Genomic DNA, 23,417 nt, shown 5'->3' on the forward strand with positions numbered 1-23,417 from the left:
CTATTAAGATTTACATTTACCAAAGAGGAAAACACTATGCAATGTGGCAGGCAAGTCTGCCAGCTCTGTGGCTTTTCCATAGGCTCCAAATTTTCAGCCCCATCTGCAGAAAAAAAACCCCTAATTTAAGGGGAAAGCCCCATATAGTTGTCTGCCCTTCACCCTAGTTCCCCGTCTCTGGAGGAAGAAAAGTCAGTCAGAGCTGTTATACATGCCAGTAGACAGCAGTGCCCCTCAGCATATACAGCAGGCAACAGCTGCCCACCACTCTCTGGCTCCCCTTGCCCCTCAATCTCTCTAACCCCTTTTCCCCATCCCCTCCAGAGAGAGCTGCTGCCCAGGGCCCCCCATCTCCCTCACTACTACCAACTCCAGTGCTATGCTGACTATTCCCAAGCACCATACCTAGCCCTGAAGCCCCCTTATTGCTTCCCCTCCCCAGCCTCACAAGTCTTCCAGGGGTCTAACAACCTTCTACTCCCCTCCTGTTTCCTTGACTGCTTCCCTCACCCTTCTCCCCCTCCATACTGCCGAACTAAACCACGTGTGGGAAGTGGGGTAGGGGAGAGGTGTATGGTAGAGTAAAAATGCCTAGGGTGTGGCAGGGAATGCAAGGGTGGAGGGTGGAATAGCTAAAATTGAGCCTCTTGATGGGGAGTGTGAAATGCTATTGGGGGAAGATTAAATTCAAATGCTTCAGGACAGAGAGGGGTATAATAGCAATGAAATGTGGATGGTGGATAAAATGACATTCCTTGGGGTGAAGGACTGAAATGTTGATGTGGGCAAGCGCGGAAGAGGAAAACAATCAAATGCTGGGATTTCCTATTCCCTCTTCTCCCCCCTCTCCCCTTTTTTTTTTTTTTTGCCTTTCCCTACTTCTAAACAGTTTTATGTAAATATACTGAAATTTATGCAAGTTACTCAGACAAATTTGCATGGCCTGTGCTTTTTGCTGTGAGGATATTGGCAGTTCACTTAATATATTTTAACAGTTTCTAAAACTAGCACCCGGTCCTTGCTGTCCTTAAGGGTTTAAATCCGTAGCTGAATCAGTTGGATTGATGTGTGCGTGTAGAGCTGGTCAAAAAATGGACTCAGTCCTGCTGGTAATATCGACATTTTGAATTGAAACAAAAAGATGTAATTTCTTGTGAAATTCAGATACATAAAAATGTTTCATTTTGATGATGTTAAAACATTGTATTATAACACATAATATATAATATAATATGAAAGTCAAACACAAATTAAATGAGACAAGAAAGTTGAAATTAATCATTTAGATTTTTCCCATCAAAAAGTTTGTCATCAGCATGTCTCTGCAAAAAGTTTTGCTTTTAGCAAAACATTTCAATGACACTTAATTTTCTTATGGAAAATTGTTCAGTAAGATTTTTCAACCTGCTCTATGTGCAGCCATTACTTTCTAAGTTTTGCACTTTAGATTATAGTTTCGAAAAATCTAAGTATGCTCAGCATGCAATTTTCCAATGCCAGTAACTCAGTCTAATCGCAGTTAATTCTGCTGTGAATCCATAAAGTAAACTACCCCTCAATTAAGATTATGTCAATGCCAATTTTTACACCTCAAACTTCAGACACTCTGGCTTGTGGAACTCTTCAAAAAGATTCCAAATATACTTCTTTATGGAAACATTTATTTTTTATAGTTCTTGAAATCAATAATGTCTAGCCTACTTTTGTCTGAAACTTAACAAAAAGTCCTCTTTGGCAAGGGATCAGGCATTGAGGAGGTGATCATTTCTAAAAATTGTGGGCAACAGGCTTGTGATCAAAACCATTATGCATCATTAATTGTGGTAGTCTCTGCCACTTCCAGTATAATAAACAGCAAAATACAAACAGTTTTTTGTGTACTGTACAATCCTAGCTCCTCATCATTTTTACCATGTTTACTTTTTCTAATATGAATTAATAGGAAATATTGTGTTCTTTTTGCCATTATTTTGTGTAAAGAAATAGAAAATATTAGAAGATTTTTTTTTCAATGTGTTGCAGAATGAAGTAATTGATGGAGATTTGCTTTTGGTGCGAATCACTCCAGATGAAGATGGGAAATTTGGATTTAATCTGAAGGTAAAAAGGGAGCCTTAAAATCTCATGAACATGCAATATAGTTAAGTAACTAGTGTCTTAACTGAACAAATCAATATTGTTTTCCATTTTTTATATCCATGTTTACATCAGAGGTAAGAGATTAAGGGATATGATGAGCCTTTGCTGTCCCACAAGGATTTTTTTTTTGAAGAGTTAAAAACTCTAGCCAAGATTTTTCAGAAATAGGTGTTTAAGATTAAGTTCCTAAATTGCTTATATAGGCACCCAAATAATGGCCTAATTGGCTAAAGTAAGTATCCAACTGCTTCTGTTGTCTTTAGTAGAAGTTGCTGTATGTCCAACACATCTGAAAAGCAGATCATTTATTCAGGTGCCTACTAGTGGACTATGGAGCCTAACTTCAGGCGCTCATTTTTGGAGAACTAGGCCCTTCATGTTTTACAATCAACAGAACATGTTAATGGTGTGTGTGCACCCAGTGGTGAACCAGTTATTGCAAAGGTGACAACTAGTAAATGAAGGAATTGGAGGAGGAGGTGCAGCGGCAGCTTCCGTAATTTCTGATTAATGTCCTTTTTAAGGCCCTGTTACACTGCCTGAATATATAAATATATATATAAAGTGGCTATAGTGAAAATGAGAACCAGGCTCCAGTTCTAGCATCTGATCCCTGTCACTTATTTGTGGGCATTGTTAGGTCACCTGTTTCACTCACGAGTCCTGGGGAAGATGTATTTTATGTCCATAAGACTTCGGTGTCATATAAAATAAAAAAGGGATAAAAAACCAACAACACTTGGAGATTCATAGTTTGATCCTGCAAGATGCTGAGTTCTCTGGTCCCAGTTCAGCACAGCACTTAAGCATGAGTACTGAGCACCTTGCGAGGTCAAGCCCATGACAGTGAAGTACAAAGCATAAATTTTATATTCACATAGGAACAAAAAATAGACTATTTGTTGTATAATGTACTGCGTACATCCTAATGGTATCTTTATAGTCACTGTTTACTTAACATCTTTTAGGGTGGTGTTGATCAAAAAATGCCTCTGGTGGTGTCAAGAATAACTCCAGGATCATCTGTAAGTAAATCCTCATGTAGTTTTTCAGTGTATGGCTTTGTAGCAAAGCTAATTTTTTTCCAGTGTCTGTACACATGAAGTATATTGTAACACATAGCTGAAATGTCTTTTTTATGACTCGTACAGTAGATACATCATCTAAATCAAATTTGGGAGGACAAATGTCATTTTATTTTAAGTTTTTATTTTGGGCACATACTTCAAAGTATATTTTCCAAACTTCTATAACAATTGAGATAAGACCAATTATAATTTGATATGAATTCTGTGTGGTTTCTGCTGCAGTCTGCATACTGCAGATGTTTCAAAAAGAAAGGTTTCATCGTAATTAGACCACAGTATAATACAAGAATTCTCTAACTTTTTTGTAGCACAGACAACATCACAATAGAGAAATTGACTTGTGTCCCACATCCTGCCCCAATCATGAATGTGTGGCCCACATTACCTATCTTTGTCATCATGTAACATCCGTGTGGCAGCTACAGCTTGCTTTTTTTCAGCTTTCTTGAACAAATAGAATTACGCAAATTAATGAATTTGTAGTTGTCTCAAAGAAATGTATGAACTGAAAACAGAGGAGCCAGCCCCACATGACCAGTTAGTGCTCTCCTGGCAGACCACCAAGCAAGTGAACAAGGGGCAGCAACGTTTGGGAACCTTTTATCCAATCCATTAGATTTGTTTTATGGGAAAGAGGTAACTTTACATGGCAACTAAAGGCAACAAGTTACATTTTCTGAAAGTACAATAGAACCTCAGAGTTATGAACACCTTGGGAATGTAGGTTGTTCATAACTCTGAAATATTCATTACTCTGAACAAAACATTATGGTGGTTCTTTCAAAAGTTTACAACTTTTGACTTAATACAGCTTTGAAACTTTACTATGCAGAAGAAAAAAACCTGCTTTTAATCATCTTAATTTAAATGAAAAAAGCACTAGAACAGTTTCCTTACCTTATCAAATCTTTTTTTAAACATTACCTTTATTTATTTAGTTATTTACATTTAACACACTACTGTACTGTATTTGCCCTTTTTTTTTTTTTTTTTTGGTCTCTGCTGCCGCTTGATTGCATACTTCCAGTTCCAAATGAGGGGTGTGGTTGACCGGTCAGGTCATAACTCTGGTGTTTGTAACTCTGAGGTTCTACTGTACTTCAAGATTAATGTTGATCTTACCATTTTCCACAAAAAGTAAAGTGTATCAGTTCCTGATTGCTTAATAAGATGATGTAGCTGACAGGCAAATGTTCACTTTTAATGTGGTGTGCAGAGCATTTGAAGGCTATTCTGACTACAAAACTAGAAATTCTTAATGTTATAATCTTTTCATCCTTTTTGCTACTTCATTAATTTGCTCTGGAATGACTCATTATTGGGACATTTCCCATCCAGGGAACTACATGGTATATTCCCACATTATCTTTCCAGATTGTGAAGGTCACTTTTTTTCTCTTCCCAAAAGAGTTCTGGAATTATTTGAACAAACGTATGCAACCGAATAAATCAGGTGTTTTCCCTTCTAAATCCGAAAGTAATTGAAAATATAATTTAAAGCAATCTACCTCTAGTTAAGGAACAATACTCATCTGGGAATACCTGTGGGTAAATTAACTTTTGTGGCTGTAGTGAAGGGAGATCCATCTAGCTACTTTGGGTGGAAGACAATGCAAGAATGAAGAAATGGAACTATAGTTAAATGTAGATGACATTTAAAAGTACTTCATGTTAAAAAGTCAATAGTTTAATGTCCTAAGAGGATAATGAGGAAGCCATTACAATTATAATTGATTCAACCTCAGATTGAAAACAGTATGGGGAATTTTTAGGACCAAGAAAGAAGTACTTCATATTATATCAAACTTTGGCATTCTTAAACTGGATGAAAAGCCATTAGCACCATTGTCTTGAAAAGTTTGATCTCTGAAAAAAAATTATATTGTACCTGCATTGAAAGGATTGATTCCTCTCCTCGATCCCTTTTTCTCTGTCTGCATTGTGGATTCCTTGGTAAGTGGCTGACTAACAGCAAGCATTCTTGGTTACTGGCAGAGAAGAATGTCAACTTCCAGGCAAACTGTTAATCACTGTAAAATGTTTATGCCTCACAATCCACTCTCTGCTTTCTTCTTTGACTCACTTGATTAAATCTGGGCCTACACTAAAAAGTTAGGTCAACCCAGCTACATCACTCAGGGTGTGGAAAAATCTAACCCCCTGAGCAACATCATTAAGCCAACCTAACCTCCAGGGTAGACCGTGCTAGGTTGATGGAAGAATTCTTCTGTCTACATGGCTACCACTTCTCAGGGATGTGGATTAACTTCAGTGATGGGAGAACCCCTTGAATCGTTGTAGAGCGTATCTACACTGAAGCACTACAGTAGCGCAGCTACAGCACGGCAGACGTGCCACTGCACAGTTTCTAGTGAAGATGTAGCCTTGCTGTAGAATTGAATCTCAAAGATACTAACACCAGAGTTACGGACTTACTGGTCAACCAGACACCCTGTGGAACCAGACATCATCAATCAAGCAGCAGCGCAGACCAAAAAAAAAGCAAATACTGTACTGCCTTGGGGCTTTAGCCCTGGGGCTCAAGGCTTCCACCACGGTGAGATTGGGCTTGCAGCTGCATGTTTGGGGGGGGAGTTCAGGGCTTCTGACCCTTTGGAGCCCTGGGGCCCAGGAGCTCGGGTCTTAAGCCCCACAGGGGGCATAAAGTCTCAGGGCTTCAGCCACAAGGGGTTGGGGCTATAGTCGCAAGGATTGAGGGTCAGGCCTCCAGGTGCAGGTGGGGAGCTCGGGACTCAGGGCTTTAGACTGGGGAGAGCACTGGGGCTTGGAGCTTTAGCCCCATGGCTCCGGTCCCGGCTTCAGCCCCTCTGGGGCACTGGACTCAGAGCTTTCACTACAAGGAGAGCACCAGTTTCAGTCCCAGCACTCCTCCCCGTAGCTGATGCCCCAAGCCCTAACTGAAGCTGAGAGCAGAGCAGTGAGGAGCCCCAGCGTCCCGTTTCCCGCCCCCCCCCCCGGGCTGAAGCCAGGAATGGAGCCACGGAGCTGAATCCCCAAGCCCCAGCTCTCCCCCCAGGTCTAAAGCCCTTAGTCCCGGTGCTCCCATGGGACAGAAGGCCAGAGCCCTGGTGCCCCAAGGGTCAGAAACCCCGATCCTGTTGTGGCTGTCCTTTAAGATTTTTTCTTTGCCTTTTTGCATTTTTTCCCTTCTTTGTTCATCATTTTCAGTTCTCTCCATTACAACTATTTTCCCTTCTTTCTTTCCCTCTTTTTTTGGTCTTTCTTAAAACACCCACACACCTCAGCACACTGCCTCTTCCCTTTTTCCATGCTGGAACTGCAGCTTTTCCATTTTGCTTATGTTCTGTCTTCCATTTCACTATTTTCTTTCCCCCTTATCTGATTGTGTCTTTCACACTCCCACTTCTTAGTTTCAGTCTTCTTAACATATGTGCAACATGCCTCAGGTGGTACGTGACCATGATGCATCACCAAATTTGGTCCGCTGGTTGTTCTCTTGTTTCTCTCCCCACCTACCCAGATCACCCTTTTCTTCCTGCAGATTTCCCCTTTTTGTCTTTCTCTCCCTCTTGGTTTTGCCAGTCTCACGGTTTCTTTTCATCATCTATTATTTCTGCCTGCAAATGCGATATGCCATTAGCCCATTTCTCTTCCTCGGTCTGTCAGCTGTTCCCCATTCAGCCTGAAACATGTAAACCAAGGCAGGGAGGAAAGTGCTAATCCGGACGACTTGTTCCCAGTCCTGTTTTTTGACAGCACAAACAACATTGGGTGAACAGACATTGATTAGCGAAGCTCTGCAACACCAACAGATATAGGTGGGGGAACAATTAAGATTAGGTTGAAAGGATGGGCAGATTTCTAGCATCTAGACTTCATTCTGATGCTGCTGGGTGCCTCCAGAACAGAATATCTGTTTTTGCTAGCAACAAGCAAACATGAGTGATTTTGTTCTGCTTCTAGCAGGCCTCTCCCAGAGAGATTTTGGCTCCACAGGATCCTTGCTCAGACAGCCTTGCTTTGGCCTTAGATCTGCCGAGTCCTAAAGAGCACTGGTGAAGAACAGAGGAGAAATTCCAAAGCCCACTGCCGAGTCCAGTATAGGGAGGATTCTAGCAGATCTTCACACAATCAGGGAGTGTTCACAGCATGCATGGCACACCTAAATCCTGCCACTTTCTGTGGCTGCAGGGGCAGGAATAGGATTTGCCCCTACGTGTGGCGCCTGTGGGTGTTGGAGATCAAAGGACCTGTCCACACCATCTTACTTTGAAAATTGCTGATGGGGAGGCAGGAATAAAGTTGCTAACTCCCTGGTAGAATCTGATCACTTCTCCCCTGTGGAACAAGAAGAAGCTTGTATGAATCTAACAAAAAATGCATAACTCATCAGTTGTGTTTATAGTTCAGTAAAACCAATGATGTGTAATACAGGAACAGCCCTCATATATGGTATTTAATATTAATCTTCAGTTTCCATGTATGATGATGGAGCAAAACTAACGTTATGAAGCATTTTTATTCAATACAAATTGAAACTTACACCTATTTTTTGCTATTTTAATCATTCTGCTCTCTTTTATGTGTGTGACATTTTACAACATCTTTCTAAAAGTCCATATTTCTAAATATTTTCAAAATCTTGCTAAAAGTCCGATTGTAAAGCTCGGATGCATCAAACATATCAAGTTATGGCTGCTTGGTAAATATAGATGCCAAAGTATTAGAAACTTTTGCATAGCTGTTAATGGGCTGTGTGAACTGTTACTCTCATCTTCATTCTGAAGCCACTAGAACAATTTTAGATCTGAATCCTCTGACATAGCTTCTGATACCAAGGGCAAGACTTTGTCAGGAGAATAACTTTGTCTTTGCTGCACGATGAATTCAGTCTCCCTGAGATTAGAAATGTTCTACTGAAGGTGTTGGATAAACTGACATTTTTTTTCTTTGGTTGTGAAACAGGCTGATACATGTATTCCAAAACTGAATGAAGGTGATCAGATAGTGTTAATCAATGGTCGAGACATCTCAGAGCATACTCATGACCAAGTGGTAATGTTTATAAAAGCCAGCAGAGAACTGCACACAAGAGAGCTTGCACTTCTGGTCAGGCGGAAAGGTAACTGCACTAAGGATTTTAAATGTAATTGAGACTGTCATGCCTTTAAATTGTGGCTTTTTCCCCCTTGCAATTTAATATATTAATAATCAAGAGTTATTCTGTGAATGGGTCTGTACTGAAATAGAGTGGTAGCATTTGAGATCGTCTCTCTTCTTGATTACTAACACAAATGTTTGAGCCAATAGTCTTATACATTCAAGTGAGGAGCACTTCAACTCAGAATACTTTTTTTTGCATCATACAACTGCAGTTTTGTGAGGTTTTAGTCAAAGTGAAGAGTATTGACCCAAGTGGGTGAATATTCTGAGAAAACTAAACAATACTAATTTTAAATAGAAAATATGGCAGCAAGTTTCTGCTTAATTTTAATTTTTTCAATGGTACAAATAAATAGTTTCTTGCACAAAAACATTTTGATAAACATTTTAAAATAGAGTGCCATTTTCTAAAACTTCTATTCCAGATGTGGAAATAACACTAAATTCTCCCCACCACAAGCATACAGTGAAAAACGTAATTTACAACAAATCCAGAAAGCTCATTTTGTCATTCTTGAAATGGGCATATTTATAAGTTTTGTTCTAAATTTCAATAGGTGAAATTCACGGGTTTCTTTCTGTGGTGGTGACCTGTTTGCCTCCTCAAAAATTGATGCGATGGGGTTGCTGGTGTACCATTAGATTAAGCTTTTGAAATCTGGATGCCTAGTATCTTACCCATATTTAGGCACCTAAATCATTGGTCTCGTTTTTCAAAGGAGTTGAACACCTGCCACTCTTACGGATTTGTGCAGAACTGGGGTTGGTCAGCATGTGTAAAACTATGGCCAAATTTATTTAGATGCCTCAGTTTGGGGTTAGTAGCCTAACTTGCAGCATCAAGGAGGATTGAAAATGTCCATTATACTCAAGTAAGTTTTAACATAAGTAAAGATTGCTACTGGATGCATATAAAAAGTCTATATTTGCCTATCTGTCTTTCAGTTGCTAAACCCTTGGTTGAGACCAAGTCAGAAGATGAAGCAGATTCCCAGAATTTTCTAGAATCCATTATTCGCACGTATTCAGAGTACGGTGACACACTAGAGGAGTCTATGGAACAACTGAAGAAAGGTCTGGAAAGCGGGACAGTACTCATTCAATTTGAGGTAGGTAACATTAAATTCAGTTACCTGGTGGTTCTGACTGAGGAGTGATTTTAAGGCATTTGGACATTTATCGCTCCCATTCAACCCCATCTCAACAGGTTTAATACATCCCCCTCTCTCTCATGCTCACTCTTACACTCTCAACCATATTGGGGAACCGTGAGTTATTGGTCTTGCATGAAACACTATGTGTTAAAAAAAAAAAAATCGGTGTTTAAGGTTTTTAGTTCAACCACCAGAGGCGCCTCCCACCCCCTCCCTTCATCTTAATTTTATGAATTCTCTTCATGCCAAAAACAAAGTTTTCTGACAGAAGTCATACCAGTCTGCACTTGATAGTTTCCTGTGTCACACAATGAAAATGCAGGATTATCCTTTATGAAAGCACGTAACAGTTTATCACTGTCCAGTCCCAGCATCTGGCAGTCTGAGGCTTGGGAACACCCAAAGCATGGGGCTGCATCTTGGCCAGTAGCCATTAATGGACCTATCCTCCATAAACTTATCTAATTATTTTTTTAACCCAGTTATACTTTTGGCCTTCACAACATCCCCTGGCAGTGAGTTCCACAGGTGGACTGTGGGAAGAAGTACTTTCTTCTGTTTGTTTTAAATCTGCTGTCTATTAATTTCATTTGGTGATCCTTGGTTCTTGTGTTTATGTGAAGGGGTAAATAACACTTCCTTATTCACTTTCTCCACACCCTTCATGATTTTTCAGACCTCTATCCATAGCCCCTCTTAGTCTTCTCTTTTCTAAACTGCCCACTTCCAATCTTTTTAATCTCTCCTCCTATGGGAACTGTTCCATACCCCTCATCATTTTTGTTGCCTTTCTCTGTTCTTCAGTTGTTCTTCAATGCTTTTCTTGTGGCAAGGTAATTCAGTGAACCAAACCTGGGTCTGTAAGTCCCTCTTGCTCTCAGGGCCTCAAACTCTCATTTATAGTGATTTATGATGTCCTCTTTTCCCCCCAATACGTGTGGGCCATTAATGTCAAATTCCCCAGATACAGAGTAGCCCACTCTGCAGCCCAGAAGCTTGACGAGCAAAGGGATCTTTTTTTTCCCTCTAACTGCTCAAATTTTGTTTCTTCCCTCCCTTGTCCCCATGCATAGCAAAAGATTTTATGGCAACGCATTCCTGCTGAGGTGTGGGTTCTGACCTGTTGCATAAAACACTTCATGATTTAGGTCCCTATTCCTGAATTATGCTCTGGGATCTAAGATTTCATTTTTAAAAGCTATTTTTCTATCCCTTCTGGTTATGAAATTAACTTTATAAACATGAACAGATTGTAAATAATGCTGCAATGATTTTCTGAGTCTGCTCACTGTCTTAAACAGTAACTCCAAGAAATGTGAACTGCCCCATGCATCTGAATATGTTGTTAATTGTGAAATCTGAGTCCTGGTCTACACTGGGGGGGGAAGTGTCAATCTAAGTTACGCAACTTCAGCTATGTGAATAACGAAGCTGAAGTTGACGTACTTAGATCAACTTACCGCGCTGTCTTCGCTGTGGTAAGTCGATGGCTGACGCTCCCCTGTCGACTCTGCTTCCACTTCTCGCTCCTGTGGAGTACCGGAGTTGGCAGGAGAGCGCTCGGCAGTCGATTTATTACGTCTAGATTAGACGCGATAAATTGACACCCCCTCCTGCTGGATCACTACCCGTCAATCCTGTGGGTAATGTAGGCAAGCCCGAAAGGTGCAAGTTTAAATATCAAATTTAACTAGTTTGCTGTTGATCATTAACAGAATTAACCTGCTGGTGAGTTTATCTCACAGACTCAAATTGCTTTCCAGCCCCTACCCAGGTGCCAAAACCTCAAGCTTATCACCTGACAACTTTTATGTTCATTTGCTGATACAAAAAATATGCAGCACAGTGAGAACTTAAACTGTGGGGACAGCATAAAATAAGATCAATTTAATATAAAAATGAATAAAATAGGGGCTACAGTGCTGATTGTATTGTTCATTTTCTTACTGAAATCAATCAACACCTCTATTTTTAAAAATGAATTGAACTCTTCCTAAACTCTCAATCAGCTGCACCAAAGTGATGAAGAAACCTGGAGACCTTGCCACAAAATTTAAGGGCAAATTACCTTGCCATTCAAGGGATTTTGTATATAATGTTTGCAGTTGTCCCAAAAGATTTCAAGTTTCTTACCATCCCTTCATCTTTTTAGATCCCTTCGTAGTATTTCTCTATCCCTTTTGGAGTTTCCAACTGCACTCAATGTAGCAACCTCTGTAAATTTCATTAATAAGTTTATCCCCTTTTTTGAGATCACTGACGATCATGTTAAATAAAACAATAAAAAGGACTTTTTCCTTCTCTTATCCCAGTAGATACTTGCCCAACTCAGTCAACATTGTTCATCTTTACCCCTTTTCCAGTTTTTGACATTTTTCAGTCTATGCGTCCATTCATACATCCAAGCTAATAAGACAGAGGTGAGCACACTATCTCTAAGGCTATGTAAACACTGCACTCTTCTTTCAGCAGTGTGTAGAGTATATACTCAGGGTAGCCCCATTAGCATGGGTGTAAGGAGCAGTGTAGACAATGAGGCACAGCTTACCTGGGTACAGACACGCCTAAAAGGTGTGAATGTGTACCCAAGTATGTACCCTGTATGGCTCTCTACTCTCACCCAAGCTGTGCCATCCCAACTCCACTGCTATTTTTACTTTGTAGTGTCCCACTGCCTCTCAGCTGCTGGAGCCATTCCCCACCACGGGGAAAGACTCTGTCGGCTCTCCACGTCTAGAGCCTTTCCCCACTGCAGGTAAGGAAGGACTCCAGCAGTGGGGAAAGTCTCCGCCAGCTCCCCACTGCCAGATTTTTCTTCTGCTGCCTCCTTCCTGTCAGAGCCTTTCACTAACATGTGTAGCTACAGTGTGGCTGCAGCTTGCTTTTTGTTTGGCGTGTCCTGCGTGGATACAACATTTATTTCCACAGATATAAAACAGACACCAGGCTCACCAGCAGCTGTCCCTGGTCACACTAGTGTGTGCAAGTGGCTCACAAGCTCGCACACAGGAATCCCTTCTGCGCAGCAGCATGTCTCTCCTGTCTGGGAGCTTGCGAGCCACTTTCATATGCTACTGTGACCAGGGAGAGCTGCCAGTGATCCTGGTGCCCACCCAGTGGGCAGGGCTGGGGGCAGTACAGCCACACCAAAGGAGCTCCCCGGGCTGGGTGCTGGCTCCTGTGAGTGGCGGCCTGACATGCTGCTGCTTTTGTCACTGCGGTTTCTGGTAGAGCCCTGCAGTTCTGCAGATATCCACATCGGCAGATATAAATGTTGTATCCGCACAGGGCTCTACACATATCTTACACTCCACTGAAAAATGGTGTGTAGTGGAGACATAGCCCTAGTAAATGGACTACCTCATTTGCACTAGCTGAATTTTATTATCTCTAGAGATAGAGAGAGAGCATTGCATTATTCCAAGAAAACAGTAATTGCCAGAGTCAGTTTTCCATTTTTGAAAAACAATCCCACATATGTTTACTTCAGACTTCTGGTAGTTCCCTAGTTCTCCAGGAATTTTTTGGAAATAGTCAGTGGTTCCTTAGCCAGTTCCTTAATTCTAGGATGCAAAGTAATTAGTTTATATCATAGACCTAATAACCTATTAAAATTCAGTTTTAAAAGTGTTTTTGAATTATGGGCTCATAAAACACCTTTAAAATATAAAATTTCTTATGAGAAGCTCTATATGTTTCTCCAGAGTTGTGGGGAGGGGAGATGGAGAAGAAAAAATTTGTAAAACTGTCCTTTGATATGTTCAGTATGTGGTGGAACAAGGGGAATGTGGACTTTGCAGTGGCAACCATTGCTAATAGGCTTTGGTTTCTTATAATAGCTAAGCAGATCTTCAAATACAATGTGATAAAACAGAAAGCCATTCATTTACCTGCTGTGCTTAGAAGTTCTCTCTGGTGAGTGGACTTTAACATAATACATTTTAAGCCGGGAAGGACTCTGAAAACTCTGAGCTGAGATCTTGACATTAATAATATCTTTGTCTTCCACTAAAAGCACAAATCGCTAATCAAACCAAAAACTGAATCTAAATTTTAATTGATGCAAGTATTTAAAAAATGTACTAACTAGGTCCCTTCCCATGTGAGTTTTTCTCCTGCTTATGCTGTTCAAACTGAAAATGTGTAGCAAACTATGATACTGAGTATCAGGATTCAGTTAACCTTATAGAGGAACTAATTTTCAACACGTTCTCTTGGTAACCACAGATTTTTATGTAAAAAGATACTCTGTCAGCATCCTGTTGCTTTTACTCTATTTGTGTATGGAATCTTACACTAAAGCCTATATTGTTTTAAAATGGCAAGATACATTAAGCTCTTTGGAAGAATTAAAATTCCCCAAAATTCTTCAAGATTTATTAGGGATTAGATTCTTAAACCTTCTTTTACTTCAAAAAGGTAAAAGTAGAGTTGAGGGTAGGGGATGGAAATATATGAACATAATAATTTAAATATGTATTGTGTGTAAATATACATCGTGCTTTGTAAACAGATCTTCATTTTAAGATAAGTTAATTCTGTTGATCTGAAGGAAATAAAGCGTGCTTTGTAAACAGATCTTCATTTTAAGATAAGTTAATTCTGTTGATCTGAAGGAAATAAAGACTTACGCTTGAGCTGTTCTCTTGTTCTGCCAAGTAATGACAGGGTGAAAATTTTAAGACCTTCAGGCCTGAAAGTTTGTGATCTGTTTTCTTTATAAATAATTTTCAGTATCTCTACAACATTGAAGAGAACATAAAGATGAAATAAGACTATGGCCCCTGTAAAACAGAATATTTCAATATCCTTTACAGGAAGCGGGTTTTTTTAAGATCACAGTAAAAGATAGTAAGTGGGCTTGGCCTTAATAATACTGTAATAATACTTAATAGAACTGTGAAGGAAGATAAATTGATAATCATAAAAGGTATAAGCTAATTAAGTTATACATTTCTTAGGATCTTGAAAAATTGTTTCTCTCATATTATATTAGGGCTGTCAATTAATTGCATGAGTTAATTGTGATTAACTCAAAAAAATTAATCACGATTAATCACAGTTTTAATCGCACTGTTAAATAATAGAATACCAATTGAAATGTATTAACTATTTTTGGATTTTTTCTACATTTTCAAATATATTTAAATTATAACCACAGAATAAAGAGCGTACATTGCTCACACTATATTATTTTTATTACACATATTTGCACTGTAAAAATGATAAACAAAAGAAACAGTATTTTTCAGGTTTCAGAGTAACAGCCGTGTTAGTCTGTATTCGCAAAAAGAAAAGGAGTACTTGTGGCACCTTAGAGACTAACCAATTTATTTGAGCATGAGCTTTCGTGAGCTACAGCTCACTTCATCGGATGCAGACCGTGGAAACTGCAGCAGACTTTATATACACACAGAGAGTATGAAACAATACCTCATACAAGTGCTGTAGTGCAATATCTTTATCGTGAAAGTGCAACTTACAAATGTAGAATTTTTTTATTACAGAACTGCAATCAAAAACAAAACAATGTAAACTTTAGAGCCTAAAATCCACTTAGTCCTACTTCTTGTTCAGCCAATCGCTAAGACAACCACGTTGTTTACATTTACGGGAGATAATGCTGCAGCTTCTTATTTACAATTTCAGAGTAACAGCCATGTTAGTCTGTCTTTGCAAAAAGAAAAGGAGTACTTGTGGCACCTTAGAGACTAACCAATTTATTTGAGCATGAGCTTTCGTGAGCTACAGCTCACTTCATCAGATGCATCCGATGAAGTGAGCTGTAGCTCACGAAAGCTCATGCTCAAATAAATTGGTTAGTCTCTAAAGTGCCACAAGTACTCCTTTTCTTATTTACAATGTCACCTAAAAGTGAGAACGGCCATTTGCATGGGACTTTTGTAGCCAGCATTGCAAGGTCTTTACATGCCAGATATGCTAAACATTCGTATGTCCCTTCATGCTTCAGCCACCATTCCAGAGGACATGCTTCCATGCTGATGACGCTCATTAAAAAAAATGTGTTAATTAAATTTGTGACTGAACTCCTTGGGTGAGAATTGTATGTTTCCGGCTCTATTTTACCCGCGTTCTGCAATGTATTTCATGTTATAGCAATCTCGGATGATGACTCAACACGTTGTTCATTTTAAGAACACTTTCACTGCAGATTTGACAAAACGCAAAGAAGGTACCAAAGTGAGATTTCTAAAGATAGCTGCAGCACTTGACCCAAGGTTTAAGAATCTGAAGTGCCTTCCAAAATATGAGAGGGATGAGGTGTGGAGGATGCTTTCAGAAGTCTTAAAAAGCAACACTCCGATGTGGAAACTACAGAACCCGAAACAACAAAAAAGAAAATCAACCTTTTGCTGGTGGCATTTGACTCGGATAATGAAAATGAACATGCATCGGTCCGCAGTGCTTTGGATTGTTATCGAGCAGAACCCATAATCAGCATGGACGCATGCCCTCTGGAATGGTGGTTGAAGCATAAATGGACATATGAATCTTTAACGTGTCTGGAATGTAAATATTGTGCGATGCTGGCTACAACAGTGCCATGAGAACACCTGTTCTTACTTTTAGATGACACTGAACAAGAAGCGGGCAGCATTATCTTCTGCAAATGTAAACAACCTTGTTTGTCTGATCAATTGACTGAACAAGAAATAGGACTGAGTGAACTTATAAGCGCTAAAGTTTTACATTTTTTTATTTTTGAATGCAGGTTTTTTTGGTACATAATTTTACATGCGTAAGTTCAACTTCCATGATAAAGAGATCGCACTACAGTACTTGTATGAGGTGAATTGAAAAATACTGTTTATTTTGTTTTTTACAGTGCAAATATTAGTAATAAAAAAATAAGTGAGCACTGTCCACTTTGTATTGTGTTGCAATTGAAATCAATGTATTTGAAAATGTAGAAAACATCCAAACAATTTAAATAAATAATATTCTATTATTGTTTAACAGTGCAATTAATCGTGCTTAATTTTTTAATCACTTGACAACCCCTATCTATCTATCTATCTAGCTATCTATATTAGTCACTGACATATATATGTTGCAAAATGAAGCTCTTGTATGTTAAGACATACCAAAACTATAGTCACATCACAGTCATAACATTTGGGGGGGTGGGGGGGAGTTAAAAATTTAATTGCGTAGTCACATAAAAATTTTCCCTGCAGTAGACTCTGTACCTTGGTCAATTCATTCCCTTGCCTCATTGTCTGCACGTCATCCATATAGGCCCAGTGTGTTTTCATTTACACCATTATAAATTCATATTTATTCCAGATAGACTCCGTTCCAAAATAACACACACATCTGCAAGACCCCGTTTAATTCACTGTTCCTTGAGGCCTCTATCCAACAAAGTATTTAAGCATTTAAATGAGGGCTCTTCCGTTGCAATGTGCTTGTGTATTTCTAGTCATATGTGTTAATGATATACATGAGTACAATGCCCCCAAGAGAGATGATAAAAAGATTGTCAAGTTACATAGAGATTCGAAAAGTGCTTTGAGGATTCTGAGGGCATCTGGTGTGTGCATTAGTAAGACTATAAGACATGGTTACCAGAGGTTATGACCCCATACTCCTCAATATAGATCTGAAGTAGGGTTGATTTGTTGTCACGGACACAATTAAAGAAGTCCATCCTTTCTTTTGCACCCAGCATTTCAGAATTTTTTTCATTCTGTCTCCCTGAAATAACTTTGCTTTTTCTTCCATGTTGGTTGTTCAGCACCATTCTCTTGTCTCTTTACACATCTCTTTTTCACAGCACACTGGACACCTGTTCTATTGTTTAGCAAAAACTTAATTAATAAATTCCATATTCGAGTGTGTTACATTCGAAAAGCATGTTTTATGGTATTTGCATAGGTCTAATGTGAATGGACTGTTGTTAATATCCTGCTATTAAGCTGTTTTTTAAAAGCCACTTCAGAATTTCACAGCTAAAATGCAGTAGACTTTGCCCCCCCACCATTCACACCCACCCCCAAAGTCCGTGGAAAATAGCAGTTTTAGTCTAGTAAGTTAACATGTGCATGAATATGTATTACCATTCATTCTGGGAAGTGCCAGTCTTCAGTAGTTACTTCTCTTCTGCTTTTTATTGCCGTCTTCTTTCTTCCTCTCTTTCTAATCCAACATTCTGCAATATTTATCATAAGACATGGGAACAGTCAATGACTCTCACACATTTCCTTGTTTTTTTTCAGACATTCATGTACAGAAGATGATGGACTAGCAATAATAGTAGGGTTTTTGTTCTTGTGTTTTTGGAATTTAAATATCACCCTCACTTTAATTTTGTAGGCAGTGAAAAAAAGATGGCTTTCACATTGCATAGTTGCTTTACATAAGTTTCTTTTAAAAGAATATGCATTTACATGTGGATCTATTTAGTGTCTATAGTGTTTTTTGCATAAGCAAATTCTTCAAAATGTTACCTCTTTCATATCTGTTTTGTAGCAACTTTATAGAAAGAAGCCAGGGCTGGCTGTTACGTGTGCAAAAATACCTCAAAATATGGACAAAAATCGATACAAAGATGTTCTACCTTGTGAGTACTAAGTACAAAATTTGACTGTTTTCTTTTATCCTCTAAATAATGCTTTACATGTTATAAAACCACCACATTGAATTTTGCCATTACTGAATTTATTATATAATCAAAGTTGTGTAATTGTGCATCCATGTTACATTCTAAAACACTTCTGTGCTTTGTTCATGTGCCTGTGATGACTTGGTTATTTGATCGAATGAAAGGAGGTGATAATAAAGCATGCCACCCAATTGTTAATTTTTTTTAATATTTTATTTTTTTTTTTTTTACAGATGACGCCACACGGATAATATTGCAGGGAAACGAAGATTACATAAATGCAAACTATGTGAATGTAAGTTATATAGGCATCCATATTAATTATAGAAAGAAATGAATAATATTACAGCAAAGTTATTTATTTATTCATTTATTTATTTAATTTTAAAAAGCCTAACATTTTGTTTAACTTTAGGAGCTCATAAGTAGCTTAAAGTGCTTCATTAGAAATGCAAATATTTAACCATTAGCAGATGTGCAGGGTTATTTTTAATCAGTAAAAACGGTCAGACAGTTTCATATATATTGCATCAATTTTAAGATCAGTAATTTTGTGGGGTTTAGTAATTAGTATTTGTCTAATAATGTATATCTAGGATTACAGGCACTTGCTGCTGAGGCATTGCACTGTGGTGGGAAAAGGCTGTAGCAGGAGGAGGCTCCGGGGAGGCCACATAACACTACATTGCTAAAAACAGCAGTGTAGCCCTGGGAGGCACTGCTTGGGCATGTAGAGAGCAGTATAGGTTATATTTCCTGGGGGATTCAGGTGTATAGGACAGTTGACTATACTCTACTCTCTTACACGATGCCTCACCATCTACACTGCTATTTATAACTGTGCTGGCTGGGTGTGCAGTGTCTGCACCCTATGTTTCTCAGTAAGTGTAGACTCACTTTAAAAAGAATGAATGTTTCCCTCCTCTCACTTGTCTGCATTTTTTCAGCATATTCTCAAGAGGGCTTGAGGCCTGACTGCCACTTAGAAACATGTGGGTGATGGTGTGCCAGCCAGACCAGTAGCTGGTCCCCAAACCTAGCATTCTCTTAAACATAAGATTTCAGAAATACCTTACTGCTTTGTTTTCTAGAGGGAAAGGCTCTTTATGTCTCCTTCCTACATTATTAAATTTACTCACTCATTAAAGGGATGGATATTTCCTTTAACCTTAAAAAGAAGCCTCCCTTAATGTGTTACTCAGTGTGAGGGCCAAGAGCTACAGTCTGACCCAAGTATGCTTTGGTATTCAAAAACTTAAGGGTAGTTCAGAAGCTTCCCAAGACATCAATAAATTAGAACTTTATCTCAAACACTACAAGCCCTACATATTGATACTTTCACTTTTTTGCCATCAATGCAACACACACTGAGTATTTTCTAAATGATACCTTTATTTTAGGGTATGTCAACACTGCAGTCAGAAATTTGATTTGCATCTTGTGTAAACACTCCTGCACTAGATTTAATCTAAATGGAGCGATAAAAATAGCAGTGAAGCTGTGACAACATGGGCTTCAGTATCGGTTAGAAATGCAAGTATGTGCCCAGGATTTCCAGGCAGGCTTGCACAGCCTGTGCTGAAGACTGTGCTGCCATGAACAACCACACAAGTTGCAGGTGGTCCCTCTTGGAGTCAACATTACACATCAATTTACTGGAACTATAAGCAGTCTGCAACGCATGCTCACATTTTTTACCTCTGATCAGGAGCAAGACCCTCAAGGTACTGAAAGACAACATCACTTGCATGTTTTATATAAATTGTCAAGGGGGAGCAAGGTCACATTCTCTTTGCCCTGAAGCACTGAGATAATGAAACTGGTGCATCCATCATAACATCAACATATCAGCTACCTGTCTACCAGGATGTCAAAACACCACAGCAGATGCACTAAGCAGAAAATTCTCTGAGGATCACAAGTGGGAAATAAATACCATGGTCTGACAGAATATATTCAGACATTGGGGTTTCCCAAGTATAAACCTTTTTGCTACAGCGCAGAATGCCAAGTGTCCACAGTTCTGCTCAAGAATAGGATTGGGTTCCCAATCTCTAGGACAGTGGTTCTTAACCTTTACTGCAGCCTGCACCCCTTTGGTTCTCAAAATATGTTCTCTTGTCCCTTATCAAAAATCGTTGAAGTAGGTCAGTTCTTTAAACCTAGATATATTTTTGTTTGTATATTACAGTAATCATTAAAGTCTAATGTTAATAAATACATAGGTTTGATGAAACAAAGTAGTTGTACTTACGTGCCTGTGCTTAATTTGTGTTTTCAGTTATTTACCTTCTAAAAAAATCTGGCATGTCTCGCACCCATAGAAAGGGCATCTTGTACCCCGGGTTAAGAACCACTGCTTTAGGAGATGCTTTCCTCATCAAATGTGATGTGCGTCTGCTTGCCCCCTACCTCCTTAATATCCAGAGTAATACACAAGATGAAGGCCAAACAATCCGTAGTCCTCTTGATAACTCCTACACTGCCCAGACAAACTTGGTTCCCTTACCTGTTGCAGATGGTGGTATGCCCACCACTCAATCTTCCTCTTCTTCCATATCTCTGGTCTCAGGATGCAGGCCAGGTTCATCATCTGAACCTAGAGATCCTCCACCTGAAGGTATGGTTCCTCCATGGTCCCAGGACAATGAAATGACCTATTCAGAAGGTGTAAGGGACATACTATTAAATAGCAGAAGGTCGACTACACATTATGTTTACCTGCACAAATGGAAGAGATTCCACATACAGTACCAGAACCGGCAAGCCATAGCTATTACCTCCCCCTTGCCACTGGTACTAGATTACATACTGGAGCTAAAGAAATCAGGACTATCATCGAGCTCACTTAGAGTACACCTTGCAGCCATCGCAGCTTTCCATCACAAAGTTCATGGCTTCTCAGTTTTCACCCATCTTATCACTAAATGGTTCCTTAGGGGTATTTGAAACCTTTATCCTGAAATACAAGTTCCCACTCCACCCTGGGACCTTAACCTAGTACTACTCTGTCTCATTGGTCCCCCATTCGAACCCATGGGAACATGTTCATTTATGCACCTATCGATGAAGATGGTCTTCATCGTCACCATCACATCGGCACAATGTGTAGGAGAACTAGGGACTCGCATGGCATACCCCCCATATACAATTTTCTTCAAAGACAAGGTCACTTTAAGACCACACCCTACATTTGTACCCATAATACCTTCCTCATTCCACCTGAATCAACATATCCACCTCCCATCTTTTTTCCCTAAACCTCACGAGAACAAACGAGAGGCAGTGTTCCACACTCTAGATGTCAGACGGGCATTAGCATTCCATCCTGAAAGGACTAAACCTTCAGAAAGTCACCCAAGCTATTTTTTTCTGTTACGGAAAGGTCTAAAGGATCAGCCATATCTAAGCAGAGGATTTCCAGGCGCGTTCACCGTTACTACTGCCAACATGATCTGCAGCCCCCACCAGGAACTTGAACACACTCCATCAGATCGGTCTTCACTTCAATAGCCTTCCTGAACAATGTGTCCATCATGAACATCTGTAAAGTAGCCACCTGGTCATCAGCTCACCCCTTCACAGAGCACTATGCAATTGAGCAAGGCTCAACCTCAGATGCTTTATTATAGGACTAACTATTTTATCATCCCTTGCAGATCAAACTCCTAAGACCCATCCTTCCAGCTAGGGATTCACCTAAAGTGGAGCACCCACAGGGACTGCTCGAAGAAGAGAGGATTACTCACCTTGTGCAGTAACTGAGGTTCTTTGACATGTGTCCCCCTGTGGGTGCTCTGCTACCTGCCCTCCTTCCCTCTGCTTCAGAGTTCAGACAAGCACTCTAGGTGGAGAAGGAAGTGAGGGAGGTTTGGCCACACAGCGCTGTACAGCTGCCAGGGGGTGCCACGAGACCAGGGGAGCATATGTGCAGCCCAAATAGGCAGTGCTACTGAGAATCTCCAGTCACGGGGATGCAGACTCACCTTAAGTGCAGCACCAACAGGGACACACATCTGAAAGTATCTCAGTAACTGCACAAGGTGAGTAACTTCTCTCATCTCTTATTTAGAGCCCATCATTATATACATGTAGTTGGGATTATTTTTTCCAATGTACTTTACATTGCACTTACGAACGATTAATTTCATCTGCAGTTTTGTTGCCCCATCACCCAGTTATGAGATCCCTTTGTAACTCTTTGCAGTCTGCTTTACATGTGACTATCCTGAGTAATTTTGTATTTGCAAACTTTGCCACCTCACCGTTCACCACTTTTTCCAGATCATTTTAGAATATGATGAATAGAACTGGTCTCAGAACAGATCCTTGGGGGACCCTGCTATTTACCTCTCCCCACTGTGAAAACTGACAATTTATGATGGTCCTATGATTTGTTTCCTATTTTTTAACCAGTGACTGATCCATGAGAGAACCCTTCCTCTTATCCCATGGCTTCTTACTTTGCTTAAGAACCTTTGGTGAGGGACCTTGTCAAAGGCTTTCTGAAAATCAAAGTATGCTATATTGACTGGATTACCTTTGTTGATGTGTTTGTTGACACCCACAAGGAATTCCAATTGATTGGTGAGGCATGACTTCATTTTACAAAAGTCACGTTGACTGTTCCCCAACAAATCGTGTGTATCTATGTGTCTGATCATTCTGTTCTTTACTATAGATTTTAGTAATTTGCCTGATACTGAATCTAGGCTCACTAGGGTGTAATTGCCATGATCGCTTCTGGAACCCTTTCTAAAAATCAGCATCGCATTAGCTTCCTTCCAGTCATATGGTACATATGCTTGTTCAGCAATAGATTACATATTACAGTTAGTGTTTCTGTAATTTCATATTTGAGATCCTTCAAAACTCCTCGATGAATAACATCTGGTCCGGGTGACTTTTATACTGTTTAATTTACTAATTTGTTCTAAACCCTCTTTTATTGACACATCTGTGTGAGACAGTACTTCAGGTTTATCGCCTAAAAGGATATCTCTGATGTGGGTATCTCCCCTACATCCTCTGCAGTGAAGACTGATGGGAAGAATTCATTTAGTGTCCCTACAATGGCCTTGTCTTCCTTGAGTGCTCCTTTGACACCTTGGTTAGCTAGTGGCTCTACTATTTCTTCAGCAGTCTTCCTGCTTCTGGTGTTCTTAAAAGAATTCTTACTATTAATTTTTACATCTCTAGGAAGTCGCTTCTCAAATTCTTTCTTGTTGTGCCTTATTCTGTTTTTACACTTAGCCTGCCAGAGTT

The 23,417-nt window shown here is 39.6% G+C and overlaps 1 protein-coding gene across 1 annotated transcript in view; it reads left to right on the forward strand.

Annotated features, from left to right (window-relative positions):
- Positions 1-23,417, forward strand: part of PTPN3 (protein tyrosine phosphatase non-receptor type 3) — a 274,552-nt gene that overhangs the window by 207,471 nt on the left and 43,664 nt on the right. Inside the window, exons 17-22 of the mRNA XM_084619614.1 lie at positions 2,023-2,100; positions 3,108-3,164; positions 8,175-8,331; positions 9,318-9,481; positions 18,020-18,110; positions 18,386-18,447. Coding sequence (XP_084475740.1) covers positions 2,023-2,100; positions 3,108-3,164; positions 8,175-8,331; positions 9,318-9,481; positions 18,020-18,110; positions 18,386-18,447 — 609 coding nt within the window. The remainder of the gene's footprint in view (positions 1-2,022; positions 2,101-3,107; positions 3,165-8,174; positions 8,332-9,317; positions 9,482-18,019; positions 18,111-18,385; positions 18,448-23,417) is intronic.

The sequence above is a fragment of the Lepidochelys olivacea genome (genome assembly GCF_965140295.1).
Source record: "Lepidochelys olivacea isolate rLepOli2 genome assembly, chromosome: 2".
Classification (NCBI taxonomy): domain Eukaryota; kingdom Metazoa; phylum Chordata; order Testudines; family Cheloniidae; genus Lepidochelys; species Lepidochelys olivacea.